The sequence below is a fragment of the Microtus oregoni genome, unplaced genomic scaffold (assembly GCF_018167655.1).
Source record: "Microtus oregoni isolate MIOR12 unplaced genomic scaffold, Mior012 000029F_ref0000214, whole genome shotgun sequence".
Taxonomy (NCBI): domain Eukaryota; kingdom Metazoa; phylum Chordata; class Mammalia; order Rodentia; family Cricetidae; genus Microtus; species Microtus oregoni.
The window spans coordinates 27,786,263-27,808,824 of NW_024543088.1; the positions used below are offsets into that span (position 1 = coordinate 27,786,263).

At 42.1% G+C, this 22,562-nt stretch overlaps 1 protein-coding gene across 1 annotated transcript in view; it reads left to right on the plus strand.

Annotated features, from left to right (window-relative positions):
• The window catches only part of Tprg1 (tumor protein p63 regulated 1), a 106,377-nt gene that overhangs the window by 78,036 nt on the left and 5,779 nt on the right, over positions 1-22,562 (plus strand). Inside the window, exon 4 of the mRNA XM_041677741.1 lies at positions 20,371-20,524. Within this exon, the coding sequence (XP_041533675.1) occupies positions 20,371-20,524 (154 nt within the window). The remainder of the gene's footprint in view (positions 1-20,370; positions 20,525-22,562) is intronic.

The following is a 22,562-nucleotide window of genomic DNA, read 5'->3' on the forward strand; positions in this document are numbered from 1 at the left end:
TTACTCAACTGTTATCCACAAGCCACTGGTTCGTGCCTAATACTCTGAATTTTGAAAATAAAGTAACTTAAGGTGGTTTGGGGAAAGATTTATTTCAGCTTGTGTGGTAGCAGGGTTTGAAGGTGGCTGTAGGCGAGTCTGAGCGCACTGTAACTTTTCAGCAGCATTAATGGAAAATTCTTCCTGCACCATGTGGTAATATGCTACGTCTCCCCAGCTGGGAATGGGTGCTGACAAAGTCTGATTGGACCTTTAGCAAGGTCTGGGGCCCGAGTGATGGGAAACACACTACACCTGCATTTCTTCCCTTCGGCTCGCTCCACCTGTTTGCCCCACAGGCACCTCAAACTCAGCTGTCACCTTCCCCCAGCCTCTGCTTCCCCACCAACCTGCCCCTCTACTGGAGACCTTTATTTATGATGAGGGCCTCATTATCTTCCCAATTATCCAGGCCTGAACAATCTGTCATCTCTGAAGCGTTCTTCTTCTTCTTGCTTTTCATCTAATCGTGTTGTCCAATTGTGTCGTCTCTCTTTGCCCCGCTTCTCAAGTCCAGCCCTTTCCATTCCTACTGCTGGGCTCCCGGGAGACATCTTCATGACTTTGGCCATTCGGAGTTGTCATGGTTTCCTGCTTTGTGCTTAAGAGATTGATTCTGGAGCTGTAAGGCAGTGGTTCAAGGTGACATTCAGCCATTGACTAACTGGTGTGGAGAACCTTGTTGGTGTTCTCTATCCTTTTGCCTCTTTTCCCCTCTGGCATGAAAATGGTGACCGTTGGTGCTCTGTGGGTTTGTGAGGATTGAGGCTTTCTATTGATGTTTGTATATAAGCCCTAAGTAAATATTGGGCGCCATGAAGTTTGTAAATCCTCCTCACTCTACGTGTCTACAGCTTCACATTCATTCAGTTTACCACAATCAGATTATCTCCTTAAAATACCACCCTGGTTAGCTCATCTCTGTGCTCAGACATCTTCAGTGAGGCCTCATTATCTTCTTAGAGTTCACAAACTGGGTTACAGAATATCTCAGGTAACAGAATTGCCACAGCCACGGTGAGACCGTGGACTAAGAACAGCGCACACACCCAGAGCCTACATTTTGATTGGTACATAAAGTTTCGGAAGGTTCTCCTTTAAAGTTTCAATCCTCCATTTATATCCACTTCAATAGGAAAAATAATTTTAGTGACCAAGTTAGAGACTGCAAGTGAGTTTTGTTTTTGGCAAGTAACCTATGTCCTGTCATGGTGGGAAGACTCTGGTGTCCAAGTGTGAGAAGCACTCATGTACAAGACTTTTGCAATATGGACCCAACCTACTTTTCTAGTTTTTCCATTCCTGGATTCCAGTTATATAATTTATACCCTTATTAAATCAGACATGCTGGTGTTCCCATATGTGTCTCATCTCTCTTCTGTCAGAGTGGAATTATGGCCCCTCCCTTCTTACCTCTGCTAAAGCACTTAATCACAACCCTGTTACATATTCATCCGCATTGTGGAGTCCAGGTGCTGGTGACAGATAAAGATGTAAGGAAGATAACTTGAGGATGTCTTCCATTGAGGACCTTAATGTAGAACATGTTTTCTTAAGCTTTGCTAGGAATGAACAGGACACATAGATATATTTGCTATTAATGAAACCAGCAATTAAGTAAACATTTATTAATAGATCATCTTATAAATGAAAACTATCTCCCACGTGATTCCAGGACAGATATAGTCATGTTTATGGTAAGGCTTGGAAGATGAGTGGGGACTAAGTCAGAAAAACCCTCTTTTAAAATGGCGTGGGTGAGTGCTGATATTGGGGTACTTAGGTGTTCCCCACACTAGTATGCTTTCTGAGATCTTGTGAATGAATACCAGGAGAGTTGGATTGGAAAAAAATCTAGGTGTAAGCAGAGACTGCTTATTTGTTTTCCAACTGCTCAGACCCAAATAATCACACAGGAACCACATTAATGACAACATTGCTTGGTCTATTATTTCAGGCTTCTTAATAGCTACATTCTTATTCTTACTCTTACATTTTAAATTAACCAATTTCTATTAATCTGTGTATCGACGCGAGGCTGTGACTTACTTGTAAGGGTATGGCGGGGTGTTTTTCTCCTTCAGTGGCTACATGGTGGCTCTCTGACTCCACCTACTCTCTTTCTATAGCTCTGTTTGGATTTCCTGCCTGGCTTTGCTCTACTAAGCCATTGACCAAAACAGTTTTATTCATTAACCAATGATAATAAAACATATTCACAGCATACAGAGGGAGGACGATTACTAACCCTCTATCTAACTTCTACAAATTGGCATCACTATTCCATCCTCCAGCAAAACAGAAGTAATAATGGCAATATGAGAACCAGATGTGGTGATCTATTCACGTCTGTAAATGCCTTATAAATTATAACGGTTTCCTTATCTGCGAGATGGAGATGACAATGTGTCTCGTCATTGGGTTGTTGTGTGAGAATTCAGGGGGAAGCCAATGCAGAGTATTTACAAGGTATCAGGAACATGATGTCCAGGGGGTACCACCATCTTTATTTCATCATCACCCCAACTGACCATGCTCTGCATCAATAAAAGGACATAATTAAGGACATATAAGGACATAATTAAGTAGTCATAGTGGCATTTTGGTTTTGGTTGAGAAAAATTTGTGACTCTGGGGCAGCCTCTCTGCAACTTCTTAGAAAATTCTTTTTCCTGGGGCTGGCTCTGTCATCATAGAAACAGATTCTTACGACTCTCTCTTGTTTATGCAGTGCTTTGCTTATTTCAAAAGGCTTTTTACAAGTATTTACTTCATTAACTCCTGAAAACAGCCTTGAATACTAAACAGGCAAGAGCCAGAACCGCCAACTGTGAAGGACACACAGAAGCTAGAGCACCACATTTTGGTCATAATCATAGAACGCACCCGATGATTGCAGAAGATTCCTCTTGGGACCGCTGAAGAGCTCTGGCCTGCTCTTGACTCCCCCACTTCAGCTGACCTTTACTCAGATAGGTCACAGGTCACACGTGCTTTCTATTTCTAGTTCTCTACATGACAGGCAGCATAAAAGCTGGGGTGGTTTTTGATGAATTCACTTTGCGGAAAGGCGTGGACATCTTCCATGTTCTGCCTTGGTGATTCTGGGTATGAAAGAAAAGAGGCAACCTGTTTCAAACTTTTTTTTTTTAATCAATGAATGAATGAACTCAGGCAGTTAAAACTTATGCAATCGCAGCATTTGCACAAGTAGTAATACTGGTTATCTCTGGGTGGCGGAATTAGGTGTAATTTTCCTTTTAGTTTTCTTTTTATACTTACTTGAGCTTAATACCTATTCTCCTCCACCCTCTGACCCATGAAGTTTCACACAAAAATAACATTATATTGTGTTTACAAATGTAGAGTACTGCACATTTGAGCTTATTTCTGTGTTTCCACTTACCGCTTTTGGCAATCTTGAAAACATCCTTTCGCCTCCCTGGTTTGTTATCTATGGACAGAAGTAACAGTGAGAAAGGGTGGAAAGATTTCCCAGCGGTTGGAGCACTTGCTTCCCTTGCAATTCGCAGAGGAACTGGACTCAGCTTCCAGCACTCACAGGGTACATCACAACTGCAGTTTCTGGTGATCTGTCACCTCAGTGTGACCTTCATGGACAATAGGCACATGTACAGTTACATACATCCACATAGCAAGAGCACTCACACTAAAACACATCAGTCTTTAAACAGGAGTTAACAATATGAGCCCCCCAGCTCTTTCGTCTGTGTGGAAATTGTAAAGAAGTAATGCATTTTAAAAACTGTGGCCTGCCACAGGTCTTAAAGCCCTGGGTCTAGCATCAACAGTCAGAGCTAGGGAAGTTTAAGGACTGGCTCTGAATTCTTCAGGAAATAAACTATTCAGTTTTGCAAAAGCATGTAAGCATAGCCTTTAAGGTGACTTTTAGCCCCAGTTCTCCATTCTTTCCCAGGTGTCCTTTGAAGACAGGCTCGCGCATGCTCCATAGCAAAATGCTGCACGGCAACAGGCAGAGACCCTTGTCTACATTATCCTAGGAGCGGTGCTGCAAAGCACTGTTTTTCTGGGTGATCCCCACAGTTAGGAAACAACAGAAAGGCTCTCCGCATTGTACCGCAGGCTGCCTTCCAAGACAGGCTGGGGTGCAAGCATTTCAGGGTCCCGCATCTGCTCATCTTGGCCTTGTTTAGATCCCTTCACCTGATCGGAGCTGGAGTTTCTGTTGCAGAGCTGGGCTCAGTTTAGGTCCTCTCTAATTGGCTTATGTCATCCATTCGGAATTCCTTTTCTTGAGAGTTGGCGGCGAGATGCCAGATTGTGGGGAGATACTTTGTACCACCCATATCTGCTTTGTTGCTCCCCGGGTTATAAATGAGGTGATGTGCAGGCTGGTCTGGCAGCCTGCTTAGCTTCACTGCCAAATTCAGCAAGTTTCAGGCTGGGTCTGTTGGGGAGGGAGGCCCTCAGCTCCCTTCTCCACCTCCACAAACTGGTGGTAACATGCCCTAAGGGGCAAGCCACTGTCTTCCTTTCTGTTGAACTTCAAATTGAGGGCTTCCTGACCTGGATCTTGGGTAACTCAACTGCTCTCTCACCCTGAAGGGGTTTGGCAGAGGAACGTGGGGGAAGGAGTGTCAGGAAAGGAAGCTCATGTGTCAAGGATGGGCTTGCAACCCCCAGGATCCGCTAGTTCAGCAGGCCCAGGAGTAAATCTCTTGCCTAACACAAATACTCAGCAGGGGATGCTCCGGTTAGGGCCCTGCTCTCTTCTATGTTCTGGTCTGAGAGTAAAAGCCTCAGCAGCAGAGAGGAGTCTGTGATGTGATTTTTCAAGAATAATCCCAGCTGAAGATTATGATCCTGTTGTCTTTGGCTCTGGAATCTGTCCTTTGTGTTACTATCACATTCCCAGTTCGGGTCCTCCCACTTGCTCCAGAGGATGCTGTCTGGTTTTCAGTTGTTTATACTCTTCTAAATCAACCTGTGGTCAAAATCTGTCACTTATTCTTCAAAGTACAAAATCATAGTCAAGATCATATCTTTTTCCTTCGTGGGGCGATTTGAAAGAAAATGGCCCCCAACGGGAGTGGTATTATTAGGAGGTGTGGCCTTGCTGGAGTAGGTGTGGTCTTGTTGCAGGAAGTATGTCACTGTGGAGGTGGGCTTTGAGTCTCATAGATGCTCAAGATACTGCCCAGTGTTTCAGATAGCTTTTGATTGCCTGTGTATCAAGATGTAAAACTCTCGGTTTCTTCTCTTAGCACCGTGTCTGCCTGCGTGTGCTGCATTGTTTTCCGCCATGACGATAATGGACTAAACCTCTGGCCTGTAAGCCAGTTACTAGAGTGAAATGTTTTCCTTTATAAGAGTTGCCATGACCATGGTGTCTCTCCACAACAAGAGAAACCCTAACTAAGACAATCAATGAAACCTTCCCTTGCCCCATTTGTACAATAATAGAAAAAAACAGCCTGCTTAGACTGGCCTTCGACACCCTCAATTTCCCAACTCCAACCTTTTGGCTAATGTATCCCATACATTTAAGGGATGCTAAAACATTCAATAGCTTCTGTTCAGAGCTTTACAATTTCTTCTGATTATACTATATGGGATGTGAAGTGGAACGATAAGGGATGCATGAAATTGGAGGCTCGCTCTGTCAGTTTACCTTTCTCATCACATGGATGACCATGGAGCACTTGCATGAATTTTAGGGTGAAGTTTATGTTCTGACAAGGATAACGAAGACAATTAGGCATTCGGTATTGTATCTGCAGTGATAAACCCACGGGGCTAGCTAGGAAGGAGAAGAAAGCGATTCTAAATCCTGTAATAACCATACTGGTGGCATAACATCTCCTCACGACACATGAAAGAACTATAATCATCCACAGGGCTAACTTTGTTCCTCGTGTGGAAGAAAATGGTTGAAGGATTGATCTTCAATGATAAATTGACATCCCTGAACCATTCACTACTCTACAAGACTCTTGTAGGAGATTTGTCTTGGAAGTACATATGCAAGTACCATACCCTACTACAAGAACCCAACTCCTTATCCCTGTAGACAGATGACAAATGGCATGAGTGTCCTGAGAGGGAAATACAAGCTCCGAGGTCCAGCCGACCAAAGACCATAAATACTTCGGCAATTGAAAGTAGATTCTGTGAACTTTCATTTCTTTGTTAAATATAGAAAGTAATGTTTGATTCATAATTTGCTATGGGTTGTGTAGACTGTGGTTATAAAGCACCTGGTTAATAAGTAGCCACTAGGTCTCTTATCATTCCAGGCTGTTACTCACCATGGGTCTTTTGCTGTGTGTAAATATAATGCATCCATGCAGAACGTGAATGCTTGCTTTTTTCTACCACGTTGCTTTCTGTACTACTCCACTTGCTTGGGGCTGGGTGGGACTGAAAGGTGCTGCTTATTAAATACTTCAAGTTTAAAGAGAAAGCTCGTTTTCTCCCTATTTAGGAAACTTTAGTATGAGGCCTCATATATATTGCTCTTTGTGGTAGCATCCTCATAATCTTTGGATGTCCCCTTCTTATCCGGTAACATTCAAACCTATTGCGAATTCCTCCATGACTGAGGGTTCATCAAGTCTGTGGTATAATCTCACCCTCTGCAGTGTTAGTTTCTCCTCTCATGGCTTTTCTCCTTCTGCCTTTCTTAGAATGATCTTTCCTGATAGATACTAAGCAGCTTGGACATAAGAGAATTTCCTTGGTCACCCAGTTGAATGCTGCCTAGACTAGTAGTTTGAACATAGTTCTATTCAGTATACTTTGTTGAATAATAAGAATGTTGGTGAGACACATTATATTAGCCAATAATACATCATTGGCTAAATTATTGTGACAAATTAAATTATCACGCATATTAGCCAATAATAATGTTGGTTGTCCTTTACTCTTTTATCTTTTCCATGCCTTGGTCTTTGTGGCTGTAAATAAGAACATGTTTTGTTTACTATTGCATCCAGCAGTTACATGACATAAACTCTTGGGTGCTCTTCAAAAAAAAAATATTCTTAGTATCTTTGACCAACCCATTTTTATGAAGAAGCTGCTTTGCTCTCCTAAGCTCATTATTCGTCTCCGCTTTCTATAAAAATATGTGGGACGTGCTGGGAGAAGATTTCATTTGTAACCAAAGTATGTTCTGGGAACTTGAAATATAAATGATCAAGCCCTCTCAAGGGTACACGTCTGCCTTAGGCATGCTGCAGGATTAATTAAGAGCCGGGCTCAAGCACCTCCTTCTTGGCTCTTCCCCACACTTGGATGACACTTACAACGCAAATAGATTAATTTGCCAGATATCGAATTGTTCTGCCTCTTCTTAATGATGCTGTGAAAAGATGGCGGATTTGTTTTCCTTCCCAATGATAGCATTAGTTGGTCTTCCAGCATGGAAGCTGTTTCTTATGCTTTGACCAAGATATATACTTGGGAACCCGGTTAAGATCCCATTTCTCATTTCAGGAAGGTTTCTGAAATGCTGGGACACTTCGTGATGGTAGCTGAGGGCCTGTCCTCCCAAGACAGCAGACATTCTGTACTTTGGCTTTTGCCTTGAGCACTTAGCCTAAATAAGTCATCAGGACGGGTTGTTTGTTCTGCCTTACAGTTTCTGATCAAAAGCTTCCTTATGAAAGATCAGCTGCCAAATGTGGAATTAAACTATGAGGTACATTTTCCGTGCCTAATGCCTCCCAAAGTCAATTAGAAAAAGCAACTTTTCGCAATGTACTTAGCAGCCGCAGGTGTGACAGCAATGCAGAAATCCCCCCCCCCACCCCCCGCTCCCCGTTGCTGCCCCCGCCCCCCCGTCGCTGCCGCACTTACCTTCGCTGGAAATCCCATCCGGGAGTAGGAAAAACAGAAGTTAGAGACTGTTATTTGAGGGTGAACTCCAGGTGAGCCTCAGTGTGCTAAGTCACCAACACAATGATGGCTGTTGTTGGCTACAGGGGTAGGTGTTCTACCTACAGAAAGGAGGGGGAGGCTGCCATGGCATGGTCCCCAGGGATGGGCTCACTGTCAGAGCATTGTTTTCCTTTCTTGATCCTCTCTCTTAATAAGGGCATTGGAGAACTAAAACACATACAGACAAGAGGAGCCTGGCTGGCCAGGAAATTTTTCCTTCTTGAGTGAGGAGGAGTTGAAATAATAATAATGAAGTGTTTGTTGTGGCTGGTATTTTCTAAAATAAGTAAGTTACATGCACACACACACACACACACACACACACACACACACCACCCCTGAAAGGAGAGAGAATCTAGTCTAATAAATTAATTACCTCACTTTAGCATTTTGTGATTATTAAACACAGAAGCAGCTTGGTTTTTTTTTTTTTTAATGAAAAATGAACTTGAGGAGAGATTAAGTTCAACAATTCCTCTGTGGTGAGATGGTTATTGAGAAGGCAGACTGACTTTAATCACAGATCATTGCTAGAAACTTCTTCTGCACAGATTCTTGACGTGTCATCAGATAAAACCCTTGGTGGCTTTCACTGCTCAATGAAGACCCATGCCCTGGACCTACATCTCACACAGCTCTGCTTTGCTCTTACTGTGCACATCTGCCCAAAGAGCTCTTGGTTACACGGGGATGGGCCATCTCCATCCCGCTAGTTGTGCTTAAGTCCAGTGGCAACAGGATGCCTGGGAACTTAGATGTGCAGAACTGGGAACTTCGGGCTCCACAACAGATCAACTGAATCAGAATCAACAGTTCAGTAGGTCTTGGATGATTTCAATGCATATCAAAGCTAGTCAAGCATTATTCTAGACCAGTGCTTCTCAACGTATAGGTCAAGACCCCTTTGGGGTTGCATATCCGATACCGTGCATATCAGATAATTACATTACAATTCCTAACAACAAAATTACAGTTTCAAGTAGCAATGAGATAGTTTTATGGTTGGGGTTCACAACATGAGGAACTGTATTGAAGGATCACAGCATTAGGGAAGGTTGAGAACCACTGCTCTAGACAATGATCCATCTGCCTGAGAATCCAAACTCCTGTGTCTCAATGGTCCTGCATCTACTTTCCAGGCCTGAGGGAGCTCTTTGATAATTCTTCCCATCGAAGAGAATATTATACTGTCATCAGATGTATACTTAGGCCCAAGGGGTGACTAAGAGTTGTTCTTTTGGGGAGTGACTGTGTGAGGGTGCATTGAAGCCTAAGCTGATGATTCTGTCTAATCCATGAAGGCAAAAGCCTGGCAAGAGAGGAACAGACACTCACGTTGAAAAAAAATATTCAAGAAGATCCAGTTCTGCCTCCATTGTGGTGCTTTTACCTGGGGAGAAATGCAAAACTCAGTGGTCAAAAGAAATTATGAAACATCAGATTCAAATGCATAGGGTAATACTGTTGGGGCACAATGATAGATCAAAAACCCCAGGAAACTTTAGCTCACTTGCGCCTGAGACACACGTACACTATGGAATGTAGGTGAATCATTCCCAGTTCAGGAAATGTCTAGAATTTCTTTTTTTTTGTGTGTGTGTGTGTAGCTTAGCATTTTCAAACTCACTCTCTTCTTCCTCTCTACCCCATCAGTTTCTGAATTGGTAGGCTAAGAGCAAAAAGCCTCGCAGGAGTACATGGAGTTCTCATCGCCATCATGTTGACATTTTAGTACAGCTCAAGGGGAGCTTAAAATCAGAGGGAGCCAACACTCTACATACAGGGCTGTGCGTGGGTCAGCTGAACAGATAGATGTGAAAATGGACTGTGAATTTGTAGTGGCTTCTCCAATACAGAAATAGATATTATAAAAATGTTTAATGTAGGATTATAACCTGAATTCTCTGAACTAGGGCTTTGCTTTCATGACATCAAAGTACCTCATGAGAAACATGGATATTTGTTGACATGGATGTTTCTTCTGTGTTTGGTAGCATCAACCACTTTGACTGGGAGGGAACAGGTCATTGACCACATTATTCTTGCAGGACAACTTGAATGACTCTTGTTGACCATAACTGAAGGGAAAATGTCCAGTGTAGACTATGCACTCTGTCTGTTAGAAGTTACAGATAATAGGGTGGAGACATGACTCAATGCTTAAGTACTATTCTTGCAGAGAAGTTGAATTTGTTTCTCAGGACTCACATGGTAGCTCACAATCACCCAGAATTCCATTTCTGGGGGATCTGAAGCCCTCTTCTGACCTTCTTGGACAGCAGGCATAGACACAATATAGCTATTCACATGTAGGTAAAGTACTCATACTCAACTTGGGCATATAACCAAAAGGATACTCAATCCTACCACAAGAACACTTGCTAAACACTGTTCATAGCAGCTTTGTTCATAACAGCCAGAACATGGAAACAGCCTAGATGCCCCTCAACTGAAGAAAGGATAAAGAAAATGTGGTACATTTACACAATGGAGTACTACTCAGCCATAAAAAAAAATCAGTAACTTCATGAAATTTGCAGGCAAATGGATGGAACTAGAAAAAAAATTCAGACTCAGACAGAACAATATAGCATGTACTGACTCCTAAGTAGATATTAGATGTAAAGCAAAGGATAACCAGACTACAGTTCACAGCTCCAGAGAAGCTAGAAAACAGGAAGACCCTAAGAGGGACAAATGGATTGCTCTGGGAAGGGGAATTAGATGAGATCTTCTAGGTAAACTTGGGGTGAATGGAGGGCAGTAAACAGGAGGGGACATACAGACATACACACAGGCAAAGCCCAATGTGCATAAACAAACAAAAAAACCAAATCAATCAATAAATGTGTGTTTTAAAAGCTAGTAGGTAGAAATTAGGGTGTATTCAGGGGAAGAGTGGCAACCATTAAGATTGGGCACTCTTAACACACCGATTTCATCTGCTTGTGGGGGATGAACACTTTGTATTCTTCACGGTCTTGTTTGTCAGTGGGAGACCATGGGATGGTTAGGAGCTGGGGAATGTAGTTCAGATATTGTTTCTGGCCCTTGCTGTTGGAAGACTTTGGGCCTCAGTTTCATCCTGTGTTGAGACTAGAAGCCTACTTTGTGAGCTTCCAATGAGATGTAGAAATGCTGAAAGTAGACCTCTGCCCTCTTGCCTGGCAGTTAGTCTTTGCTATATATGCTGACATTACTTCTTAAACATATAGGTTATTATAGCCACACTAAAGCAGTGTAAACCCTTTATAGTAAGACCTTTTAAATGAAGAAAAACAATGCCCTAGTTGTAGCAAGAGTGCCAACTTCCTAGTAATTTTTTTTTTAAAAAAATCATTTTCGGTGATTGTCCCTTATGTTCAATCTTAGGTCCATGGACTGGCAAAAAGTTCCCACAGCTAGGCAAGCTTGCTTTTTGGTTTGCAAGTAGAAGAGCTAGAATTAACCACACTGGATATGGATCCTTGCAGGTGGCCTTGCTTTTCCACCGCTGCAGATATAGGTCAGCTCCAGACCTGGCTATGAACATAGCTGGGAATGGGTAACCTCTCCTGTAAGTGTCCTTCTTATTCGCTAGCATTTGCAATGTGCAGACTCGGCTCAAATCTGTGGATTAAAAAATAAAGTGAATGCCACTTCATCCTCAGAAGTATCTGTGCATTAATTCTAGTAACTCTGTGTATTAAGGTCTTCATATGATCTGTCTTGAAGTAATGGCAGTTTCACAGAGAACAGTGGGGTCATGCATGTAAAATGTGTTTTGTGTTCTGCGCAGCACAGTTTATCTAGAAAATATTGAATGCCTAGTCTTTAGAAAATGTAGCTCAAAACATTCCATTTCAGCTCATACAGTATGTCTTAAAGTTCTCACTGTCTTTATTTAAAAGACAGAGAGCCAGATACTTAGCTTGCTGTGTGTCATTTAATTGTTAGTCTTTTGTTTCTTGCCTTCCCCATCACCACTGCTACTGCCGAAACCTTGATGCTCCTCTCTGTACCTTCATCTTTACATTGATGACATGGAGTAGGAGGCTGACAGAGGACAAAGCTCAGCTCCACTAATGGCTAAGGACCAAGGAGGACATCTGGCTTGGCAGTGTTTCCCCCTCACCTCTGTGAATACAATGCCTCTTCATTCTCCAGTTTTGAGTTTGGCAGCCAGAGAGAGAGACAAGTTTCTTCAGTTAATTATGCCACGCCCCACTGAGACGTCCATGATAGAATTAGGTTATGTTAGATGGTTCACAGGCTTGCTCAAGTCCCCAGAACTTTCCATCACAGCTTCTACAGATTTCTAGAGTTCTGGCCTGTCTCCATCAACTGTTTGTTTAAGCTATCCCAACTAGAAATACATATTATCACATAAAGGCACAAATCATAGCTCATGATGCATTTTTTATTATATAGATTTCATGGGTTCCTTTCTTTTCAATTAACTTCATGTTATATTTATATTTTCAAACTTGCTTTCTCATGTTTTCTAGTCTTCATGTTCACCAACTACCAGATAAAAGGTTGTCTGTTTTATAAACTTTACTGTAAGTCTCTTGGAAACCACACAGCTTTCAGAATCCTTGCTAGGATTTGGTATAAGGTTGAGAGCAGTAAACCTTCTTTCAGCATCGGATTGTAGAAGTTTGCTCCTTTCTCTGAATTCTCATTGCTATGTTATCCAGAGAAACATCCCTTGTTCTTGAGAAGATAGGTTAGCAGCGATGAATGTAAATATTTCTAAATGAAGGAATAGTTAAATATTATTGAAATAGCATTCCAAAACACTTTGGAGCATTACAGGATATCAGCTTGTTATCCAGAAAATGACAATGCTAGTATTTGCCAGAGAATAACTCTAGGAATGACAAAATTTTATGTCAGTTTCATCTGTAGAAAGACATGTGTGTTTATGTGTACATTTGTGTCATTTGTGTGTGTATACACATGCATGTACATCTGTTTGTCTCTCTGTATCTTTTTGGTCTATGCATGTAGATGTGTTCATGGATGGTGCATGTGTGTGCTCAAGCATGTGAAAGCCAGAGATTGATGACAATTGTCTTCCTTTATGACTTTTTACCTTTATGTTTGAGATCAAGTCTTCAGTGAACCTAGAACTCACTGACTTGGGGAGATCAGATGGACCAACAAGCTCCATTGGTCCTCCTGTCTCTGTGGCTGTAAGATTTCAGATTCATGTGGCCACACTCAGCTTTTGGGTGGGTTGTGGGGAATCCAAACTCAGGTCTTCATGCTTTTGACATGAAGGACTTTATCATTTGAGCTACCTCCAATCCCAGCCATCATGTTAAATGCCAGCACTGGACCCTTTAAGTGTCCAGGTCCAAAAGAATTACAGGTTTTGTCTTTTCGCACTGCTGCCGCTGCATTAGGTCTCTACTTAAAAGGCACCAAAGAAATTCAGCTTTTCCCCTTGAACTATGTATTTCCGTTAGAGAAAATGGCCTGCAAAGAGGAATATTTTTATTTATTCATTTGCCTGTGGCTCCAGTAGTATTAGTAAGTATGTTACTGTTATGAGTTAAAAAAAAATTCAAACTAGAATTTTATTTCAGTCAGTAGAATGTTACTCCAGTCAGCAACATGTTGATAAGATCAGGAAATGGCAGGGAGATGGTTTATGGAGAGATGTCTGACACACAACCAATGAACTTAGCAGTCTAGCATCCTTTAGTCACGGGACAAATCATCTCACTCTCAGTGATTGACAGCCTCTTTCGGAGAGGAAAGTGCTAGAGCACATGTTGGTCCTCTGAGGGCTTCAGCATCTTCAGGGGATCAGGGGAGCCTTCCAGACCCGCTCTTTGTTTCCTTAGCATTAAAGAATCCAGGGTGAAGCTGGACGGCGGTGGTGCATGCCTTTGATCCCAGCAGGAGGCAGAGAGGCAGATGGATCTCTATGAGTTCTAGGCCAACCTGGTCTACAAGAGCTAGTTCCAGGACAGACTCCAAAGCTACAGAGAAACTCTGTCTCAAAAAACAAACCAAAAAACAAACAAACCCAAAAAACAATAAACAACAACAACAACAACAAAAATCCAGGATGATAGGACAGAAATGCTGAACAGAAAATCCCTTCTTGGCCAAAGCATGGGGATTGGGGCAACTTTGATCAAGAGACTGAAGAATGAATTATTTTAGGATTATCAAAGAAAATAAGTGGATGATTTTTAGAACAGTTTCCCTCTAAATAATCTAACCACACAAACTCTGAAGGAAAAAACAAAAGCTGTACTTCGCTGTCATTTAAACAAAATGGAAAAGCACTGACCCCTTCGCCCAGGTGGTTCAGGAGTGTTGTCCAGAGTGATTCTTCAGGAGAGGATCTAATCTAGAGCTACCATGGTTTTGTAAGAAGAGAAATAGTGACTCAGAAATGTACCCAGGTTCAAGGCACGAAGAGAATTACTGTGGGACTGAACCCAGTTTTTCACATTGTCAGTCTAGAGAGCTTATTACCCAAAAATGTAGCTTTCCACTCATGGAGTGATTTGGCAGCCTCACTCCTGTGCACACTTTAACACTGGGAATCCTAGACACTTGGGTAAACTCTTGGTGAAGGTCTTACACTTCTTCCCCATGGGCCTGACTGGTCAGAGACAGCTCTTCCAGGCAGATGGGCAAACTTTGTAAAGACCATGAGCCTGGGAGTTCTGCCGCCACCTTGGTCACCCTCTTTGGACCACTTTACTCTCACTTGCTTTGAGTTCCGCTTTTGAGTTCATACCTTGAGGTCTTTACGTCTTCTTAAACTATCTTTGGACAATCCCGAGCAACTGCCTGAGGACCTTTTATAGTCATTAAGCAGCCTTTTTGTTTGTTTGTTTAACTCCTGTTTAGTGAGTGTATTACTAAATTTGGACTTTCAGCACAGGTCCTGTTTTAGAAGAGAAAAACAAAACATAAAAAAACCCTAAGAGACCGTCCAGCATCATCTGCCTGGTTTCATAGATGGACACTTGGAAAGAAGTTAAGGGTTCAAGACATCAAATAAAATAGCTGTCAGTCAGGCTGCAGGAGTTCCTGTAGGCTCTTACCATGCCACCATAGCCCGTCTGAGGTGGTTTATGACACTGCTGTCCTTCCGATGTCACCACTTACCTTTCCTCCGGTAACATTACCTACAGAATTTTGTGGTTATATTTGTGCCAGTAAATGGTTAATCTCACTGAGCCCAAGGCCCTGGAGACTTCTGGGAGAGAGCCAGGTGAGCAAAGAGAGGAGATAAAGACAGCACCTGCCCATGGGCTTGGAACAGCCTAGGGACACCGAGAGAATGTAAACATATTCTGCAAATCTCATTGTCTGACTCCGTGCCAGCGTCTTTTGGGTTCTTGTCATGGAAAATATTTCATCTGAGGTCATTCAATGAGCAAGGGAGATTCTGAATACCCACCGCGATGCCAACTCGGCCCCCTGCTTTTGTCCAGATTAAATAAGCAAAGGGACTAACATTTCATGGGGCTAGCAGATCTGCCTTTCAACAATGAAAGCTGGAAGTTAGGAAAAAGGAGACAGGAAGAAAATAGGCTGTGCTGTTCTGAACTGCTCCCCCTCCCCCGCCCGGACCGCCCTGTGTTTGCTCACCAGTTACTTACAAGCACACGCCCTGCGTTTAGAGTAAGAGTTAATATCTGTGCTTCCTCATAAATCTCCATTCAGCGCCTCAAGCTATGTTTTTCATTCTGTGGTGCGGCTTTGAGATTTGAGATGAGGGGAAAGGAGGGGCAGCTGACAAGGTAATAATGGAAGCTGCTAGCTCTCATTCTAGGGAGCAGTCTTTGACTCACGCCTTAGCAGATTGGGAGGCCAAGGAAGAAGAGCAGGAGTCAGGGAAGTTGGCTGTACTGACCTAGGCAAAATGATGCATGGCTTTGCCCCCCAAGGAAGAAAAATCTGTGGAGTGGACAAGTGTTAAGCCAGAGAAGGCAGTGGCAGGGCACATTTCCTAGGAGGGACAGGAGGCCTTCCTGAAAAGACTCAAGCCTGACTGGAGAGACGCTTCTCTCCATTCAACTCAGAGTCACTTTTTGTGCTTAAAACATACTTCTTTCTCCACGCACATAGTTCTCTGGCTCTTGTATGAGCAATTCCTTCGTGATAAATGTGCTTCTTGCTTTGTTACTGTAGAAGGCAAACCTGGTTGCCTGTGGTGACTGAAAACTGTGATTGCCTAGGCTTTCTTCCCCACCAAGAACTGTATTTTAGACTTCTGAGTCACTGAGGAGAAGAGATAATTAACGTGGCTCTGAAAGGAACTGAGGCCTTTGAAAGTTCTAGCTCTTAGAGTATGTGCGTGTGTGTGTGTGTGTGTGTGTGTGTGTGTGTGTGTGTATGTTTGTATGTGACTGAGTATATGTGTGTGTATGTATGTGAGTGTGTGTATGTGAGTGTGTGTGTGTGTGTGTGTGTAAGAGAGAGAAAGGGAGAATAATGTGGAAACCATCATGGAAAGTTCCTTCTTAAGAAGTCTAGGATCATCATGAACATTTCACCAAGTTCTCTCCTGGAGAGAGTTGCTCTATTTTGGCCTGTGTCTGTGAGACTTTGAAGTTGGTCAGGAGCAAAGACCACAGCAACTTTCTTACCTCCAGAATGATGAAAATGCAGGCCAGATAAAGACATCACTTTTCTTATGTCTAGAACTATAAAAATGCAGGCCAGATTCAGAGGGTAGAAAGGAGCAATAGAAGAAGTCACGGTGAGTATATCTTCCATTGCTGCCAGGTTTCTGTGTGTGTGTTCCAGTCTAGAAAGATAAAACAGTGGCCAAGCTGGCTCAGAGATCATCTGATTTGCTCCTGGAACATGGGGTCTGGGTCCCCTCTTTACCTACAATTGCACAAACAGAAGCTGTTCTAATTAAGTAGTAGCACTAAGGACAGAACGTAGGCACAGGTTAGGTGACGACTTCCGAGCCCATTGCAGAGGTTCTCTCTCTCTTTTTTTTTTTTCTGGAAAGTTGAGAGCAATTTTTATTTTTTTATTTTTTTAATTTATTTATTTATTAAAGATTTCTGCCTCCTCCCCGCCATCGCCTCCCATTTCCCTTCCCCTCCCCAAATCAAGTCCCCCTCCCTCATCAGCCCAAAGAGCAGTGAGGGTTTCCTGCCCTGTGGGAAGTCCAAGGACCACCCACCTCCATCCAGGTCTAGTAAGGTGAGCATCCAAACTGCCTAGCAGAGGTTCTCCTAACCTGTTAGAACAGCTAAGGGGCTGCGTTTACTTCAGCTAAAGAAAACAGGCTTGAAAGCTGGTTTAAGATAGACATGGGGAGGTCTGCCTTGAGAACTTAAGTTCCTGGAATCATAGACACTAAACCATCACTTGAAAAGTAGACGGAGCACAAAGGAAGTATTCGTGGGCAGAGTCTGGTGGAGAAAAGGGGCTGATGACTTTGACAAGCACAGAACCTCCGGGGACTTCCTGTGTGCTGAAGGTTGTTCCCTCTTGTTTGCTTTAGTTCACTAGCAGTTCTTGATTTATTGGCCTGATTAAGTCCATTCTTTGTTTCCTATGTCTATCAAGTTAGCTCCAAACATACTATTGTCTAGATTAAACAGATTTAAAAATATGAAGCTTTGAATATGTGTTAATGGAATAATTTCATATATAGCATATACAATGGTTTTTATCTATTGTTTTAAAGAAAGACTTATTTTACTTATATATGGGTATATGTATGTGTTCGGGGGAATGGGGTGCTGGAAGAGGGCATCAAATCATGTGGAGCTATAGTTATAGATGTTTCTGAGCTATATGTGTGATGTGATCAAAGTTTTTATATCACTCCCAGTACTGACATAACTAAATGTTACAATAACTAAACCCCCAGTGACTGAAGAATGGATATGGAGGTCATACAATTTTTATTGAATGTACGAACATATTCTGAAGGTTCAATAGGATGAATAAATCAGATTCTAATTCGTATGACACTCAGAAAGAGGAATGTGATTGTCCACAATCATACTGACTGACATATTGAACACTCATTCATTGCCCTTTGCTCTTTGTTTTATTAATTCACACTTGCATTATACTGCAGCATCAAATATTGCTGGCCATAAGGTGTGTTCAATCATCACAGTTCTCCCAAAATCATTTAACAGAAGAGGAGCGAACCACAATGTTTATCAAAGTCCTATGCTACAGGGCCTGACCAGCCTCACCTCAGATGCCACCTATGGAATCAATGCTTAGTTTTGTATTTTCCCTCCAACTTCTTAACAGCTCTTATTGTTCTGGAAAAGGCCATTGTCATGGTTAAAGTGATCAGATATTTAACAATAATATCCTTCTTGAATTTTATGCTTGACTTTCGTTCAAGTCCTTAAAGGGAAAAAAAAAACCAAGTCTACTTATTATGGAGGCTTTCTTGACAGATTTTTCATCCCTTTTGGAGAAACAAAATTGTACTTGGTGCAAAAATTGACATATGAAGTAGTAAATAATTCCACTGTGCAAGTTGTGTTAATTGTCTCAAGCCAGAATGCTCCACAAATGAGCAAGCTCGTATTCATAAACTTTGCGATTTATTGTCAGGACAGAAAAAGAAAACAAAACAAAAATACAAGGATATGACCAGAATTAATACAGAATCTGAGAAGGTTAAGTTTGCAAAGGAAACTTCAGAGGCTTGCATCAGATTTTATTTTCCTTCCTTCCTTCCTTCCTTTCTTTCTTTCTTCCTTCCTTTCTTTTTTCTTTTTTCATTTCTTTCTTTTCTTCCTCCTCCATCCTCCTCCTCCTCATCTTCTTAGGCAAAGGACTAATAAAAACAAAACAACACACACACGTTGAGTTTCACCTTACAAACACAATCACCAAATACCTGAGAACTGGGCAGGCAGTGTTCCTTTCTTTCTTTCTTTCCTTTTGTAAGACTCAGCTTGGCATTAACCATTGAGAGGCAGAGCTGTGTGAGCATGTGGGAGACTGTTTACACTTATTTCTGAACGAATAAACATTCAGAAACCACATGCTATTCCCAAAGGAATCCTTCTTTAATACAGGAAGTGACAGCTTTGTGGAGGCACCACCATTAAGCTCTGGTTTTTCATTCTCAAAATCCCGGGATTGAATTTCTAGAAGAAATGAACTGAATGGATGCTTCAAGGAGCCGCTGCTTAGAATTGCAGCCCATTGGTTCTAAAGCTTGTTGAATGCAGAGCACCTGGGTTTGGCTACCCCTTCAGGCACCTTTCTGCATTCAGAGCCTCATGAAACCACAAATCCAAAATTCAGTTGGACACACTGAAAGGAAGATGCCAAATGCATGCTAGTTCTAGTCACGTAGCATTGCTCTTCTGCCATGGCTTCCTGCCTCCTATTCCTGTTTGACTTTCCCTTACTTTGTATTTGTATGCAACAGATGGCCAGGCCTGGGTTCTGTTAGACAATGACTTCCTTCTGGACATCAGGAGTGAGTAGTGGGGTTAGGGGTAGGAGCCGGCAGAGTCTCTATACACATTGGTGTGTCTCTCACAGCAGCTTCATTAGGTAAGCTTTGTGCAGGGAATAGAGGACTAGGAGATACAAAGGAGGAGTCACTGACTTAGTGAGCTGAGAGTTTTGAATGGTCCTCATCCCTTTCAAATCTGATGCAAGCCTCCTTGACGTCCTGCCATTTGGCAGATCTGATGGTCTCTCACAGACAGTTCCTCTGTTTGCTGCTCTGTTTAAACGCTGACTTCTCATCGTGTCCTTTCCTCTCTCACTGAGACTACCTCCCATCCTTCTTACCTGCCATCATCAGAATGTCAGTGTGAGGTCAGCACTTGTATTTCCAGCTCTGGCCATTGGCCTGAGTACCAGGGTCCCATTTCCATGTGGTTTCCCAAAACACTCTTGCAGCTACCCTGTTTGAGAGCGAGCCCATCCTTCTACATCCTTCGTTCCTTAATAGTTTGATTTGAGGTAAGCCACTCACATCAGTGGAAATAGACAGGCTAAGGGGGGGAGTTACAATCCTTTGCCACATTTTTCCTGTAGATTTATCTATGTAGTCTAACTTTCTTGTTAGCCACCAACCTCCAAATGACACAGAGACTTCTTACTAATTATGAAAACTTGACCTTAGCTTTGGCTTGTTCCTAACTAGCTCTTATAACTTAAATTGACTTGTTTCTATTAATCTGCATTCTGCCACATGTCTTTTACCTCTCTTCCACTCTGTACATCTGACTTGCTCCACGTCTCGCTGGTGTCTAGATTCATCCCAAGTTCCTCTCTTTTTTCCAGAAGTCCTGCCTATTCTCCCCTGCCTAGCTATTGGCCATTTCACTCTTTATTAAATGAATCAGGAAATGCTTTTTATACAGTGTGATCAAATATCCTACAAAGAATTTAACAGAAATGTCCAGTCTGATAAAAATCTGCTTCCTTTAGGAGACCAGGAGAAGGCCTTCGGATTTGCTGGGGGAGCACCGAGGGACAGTCTCTATTGTCACGCTGGAATCCGTGGTCCACTGAGGTTCCTTATGCTACCTTCACTGAGCATCCTATGAAATACACTAATGAGAAGTTCCTTGAGATTTGCAAGGTAGATGGTACTTTGTCACATATTAGCTCTTTCGGTGAAGCTGTGTGCTTCTAGAACAAGTTCTGTCTTAAAAACTGTTAAGACTCAACCTGAAGGTGTATTGCAAAAAATTTAATGCCTCTTTAGACACTTGTATGAAGAGTATAGCTATTTCATAGACGTCATGTATTATGTTTGTGTCACCATAATGTGTCCCTTCCCTCTTGCTGTCATCTTTTAATGGAATATTATAGCAAGTTAGAGTACTTACATTTGGCTAGTTATATTTATTGCAAGAGGGTGCATGTGATGTTCTCTATATAGATTCATCTCAGTTGCCTTATTCTGGAAAGAAATATGGAATAGTGTGAAGTCTGTTTCGTCATACTGGCTTTGTGGTCAGACTTTATGAAGTCTTTTCATAGGATACTGCTGGTGGTCTCATCTCTAGAGAGAGTGTGGTGGATACTGCCCTTTCCTCTAATCTCACTAGACTGTTTGTTATCTTTCAGATGGATAGCATGTCTAGATGCTCCATACATCACAAAGCCACAGTGATTCTTTTTATGCCCCCATTTCTCATCCTCTCAAGCAGACATTTAACTCTTTGGTGACAGAGAGAGTCTCTTGTGCTAGTCTCTCATCGCTTCTGGTTAGCCTAGAGAGGGGCAGCTCCTCATGAATGGAAGCAATCTTTAGTAGGGAATAATACTTAAAATATTGAACCATCATTGCCTCAAAAGTAGCCACCAATCAAGAAAGCATTCAAGCGTAACACTTCAAATGCTATAATTCAAACAGCCAATGTGGCTTTCTATAACCTAAATAGGGTTAATCTACTTATCATAGAAGAAATGCTAAAGCTCAGAGACACTCCTCATAATTAGAAAGTAAACCAGTCAGAGTGGAAGATTTGGTGAAAAATCAAACTATTTTCACAAAACCAAATACACACATGAGTGTGTGCATATAGGCTGAGAAGTCATTGTCTTTTCTGTCCTGTTTTAATGTTTACCTTAACATTTGTTTTTTACTTTAAAACACTAATACCTAATTTAGCCTCCGTTCAAAACTTGACAGTTAGGATCTGGAGTCCCATTGATGATATATTAAAGTTCTTGCATTAATATACATGTACCTATTTATGGAAGTAAATTTGTGTGGTGTAAATAAACAACTGTAAATTGGCAAGTGCCCTTGAGGCAATGTGTCTGTGCTTAGAAACTTGATGGGGTCTTAATTCCCCCTAATAAATAGATAAATTGGCTTTGATATAGTCTCCTCCCAGGAAAAGTTGATGATCCTGCTGGGATTCATGCAGGTGTCCCCAGAGGCCCAGGGTTTCATCGCTGACTCTGGCTCCGGCGATTGCAGGCACTGAATTAGTTCAGGGATCATGTTGCTCCACTTCATGTGATACCCGTTTCACAATCCCCCAACCAAGCCATCAACAGCAGCTCCTAGGCTGATGCTTTACCACCTAAAGCTAGCAAAACAAAACAAAACAAAGTGAAAACCAAGACCAACACCAGAACACTCCCACCAAGCCGAGCTGTGAGAGCAGACTCATGGAGGGGGTTGAAAGGCAGAGGGAGAATGTGTGCCAAGGTAAAGTGCCCAACTTCAGAGGTGGTACCAGCTCCCCTTGTGTTCAAAAGTCCTTATTAGTAACACACACATGCCTGCATCATAGCCTCTGCCTCTTCAGTCCATACCCTCTCCAAACTCCTAGTTTTCATTGTTATTACTACTTGCAATGGAAGACATTTATTAAGATACCTGCTAATCCAGACTAAAATGTATAATAATGATATTTTCTCATGGGAATTTCCTTTCTTTAAAGGAAAACCATTTTTAATCATTAAAATGATCTATATTTTTGTATTAATAGTTGAACTTCACTATCAGCCAATACAAATACTTACCTGATTTAGCTATTAAACGTGTTACTCCCCAGGACAAGCCTTCTCTTGTTCCTTGTACTGGATGCGGTAGGTACTTATTTCTGAATGGCCTTTGCCAGAAGAAGTTCACAATGAAAGATTGAAGGACTGTGTTC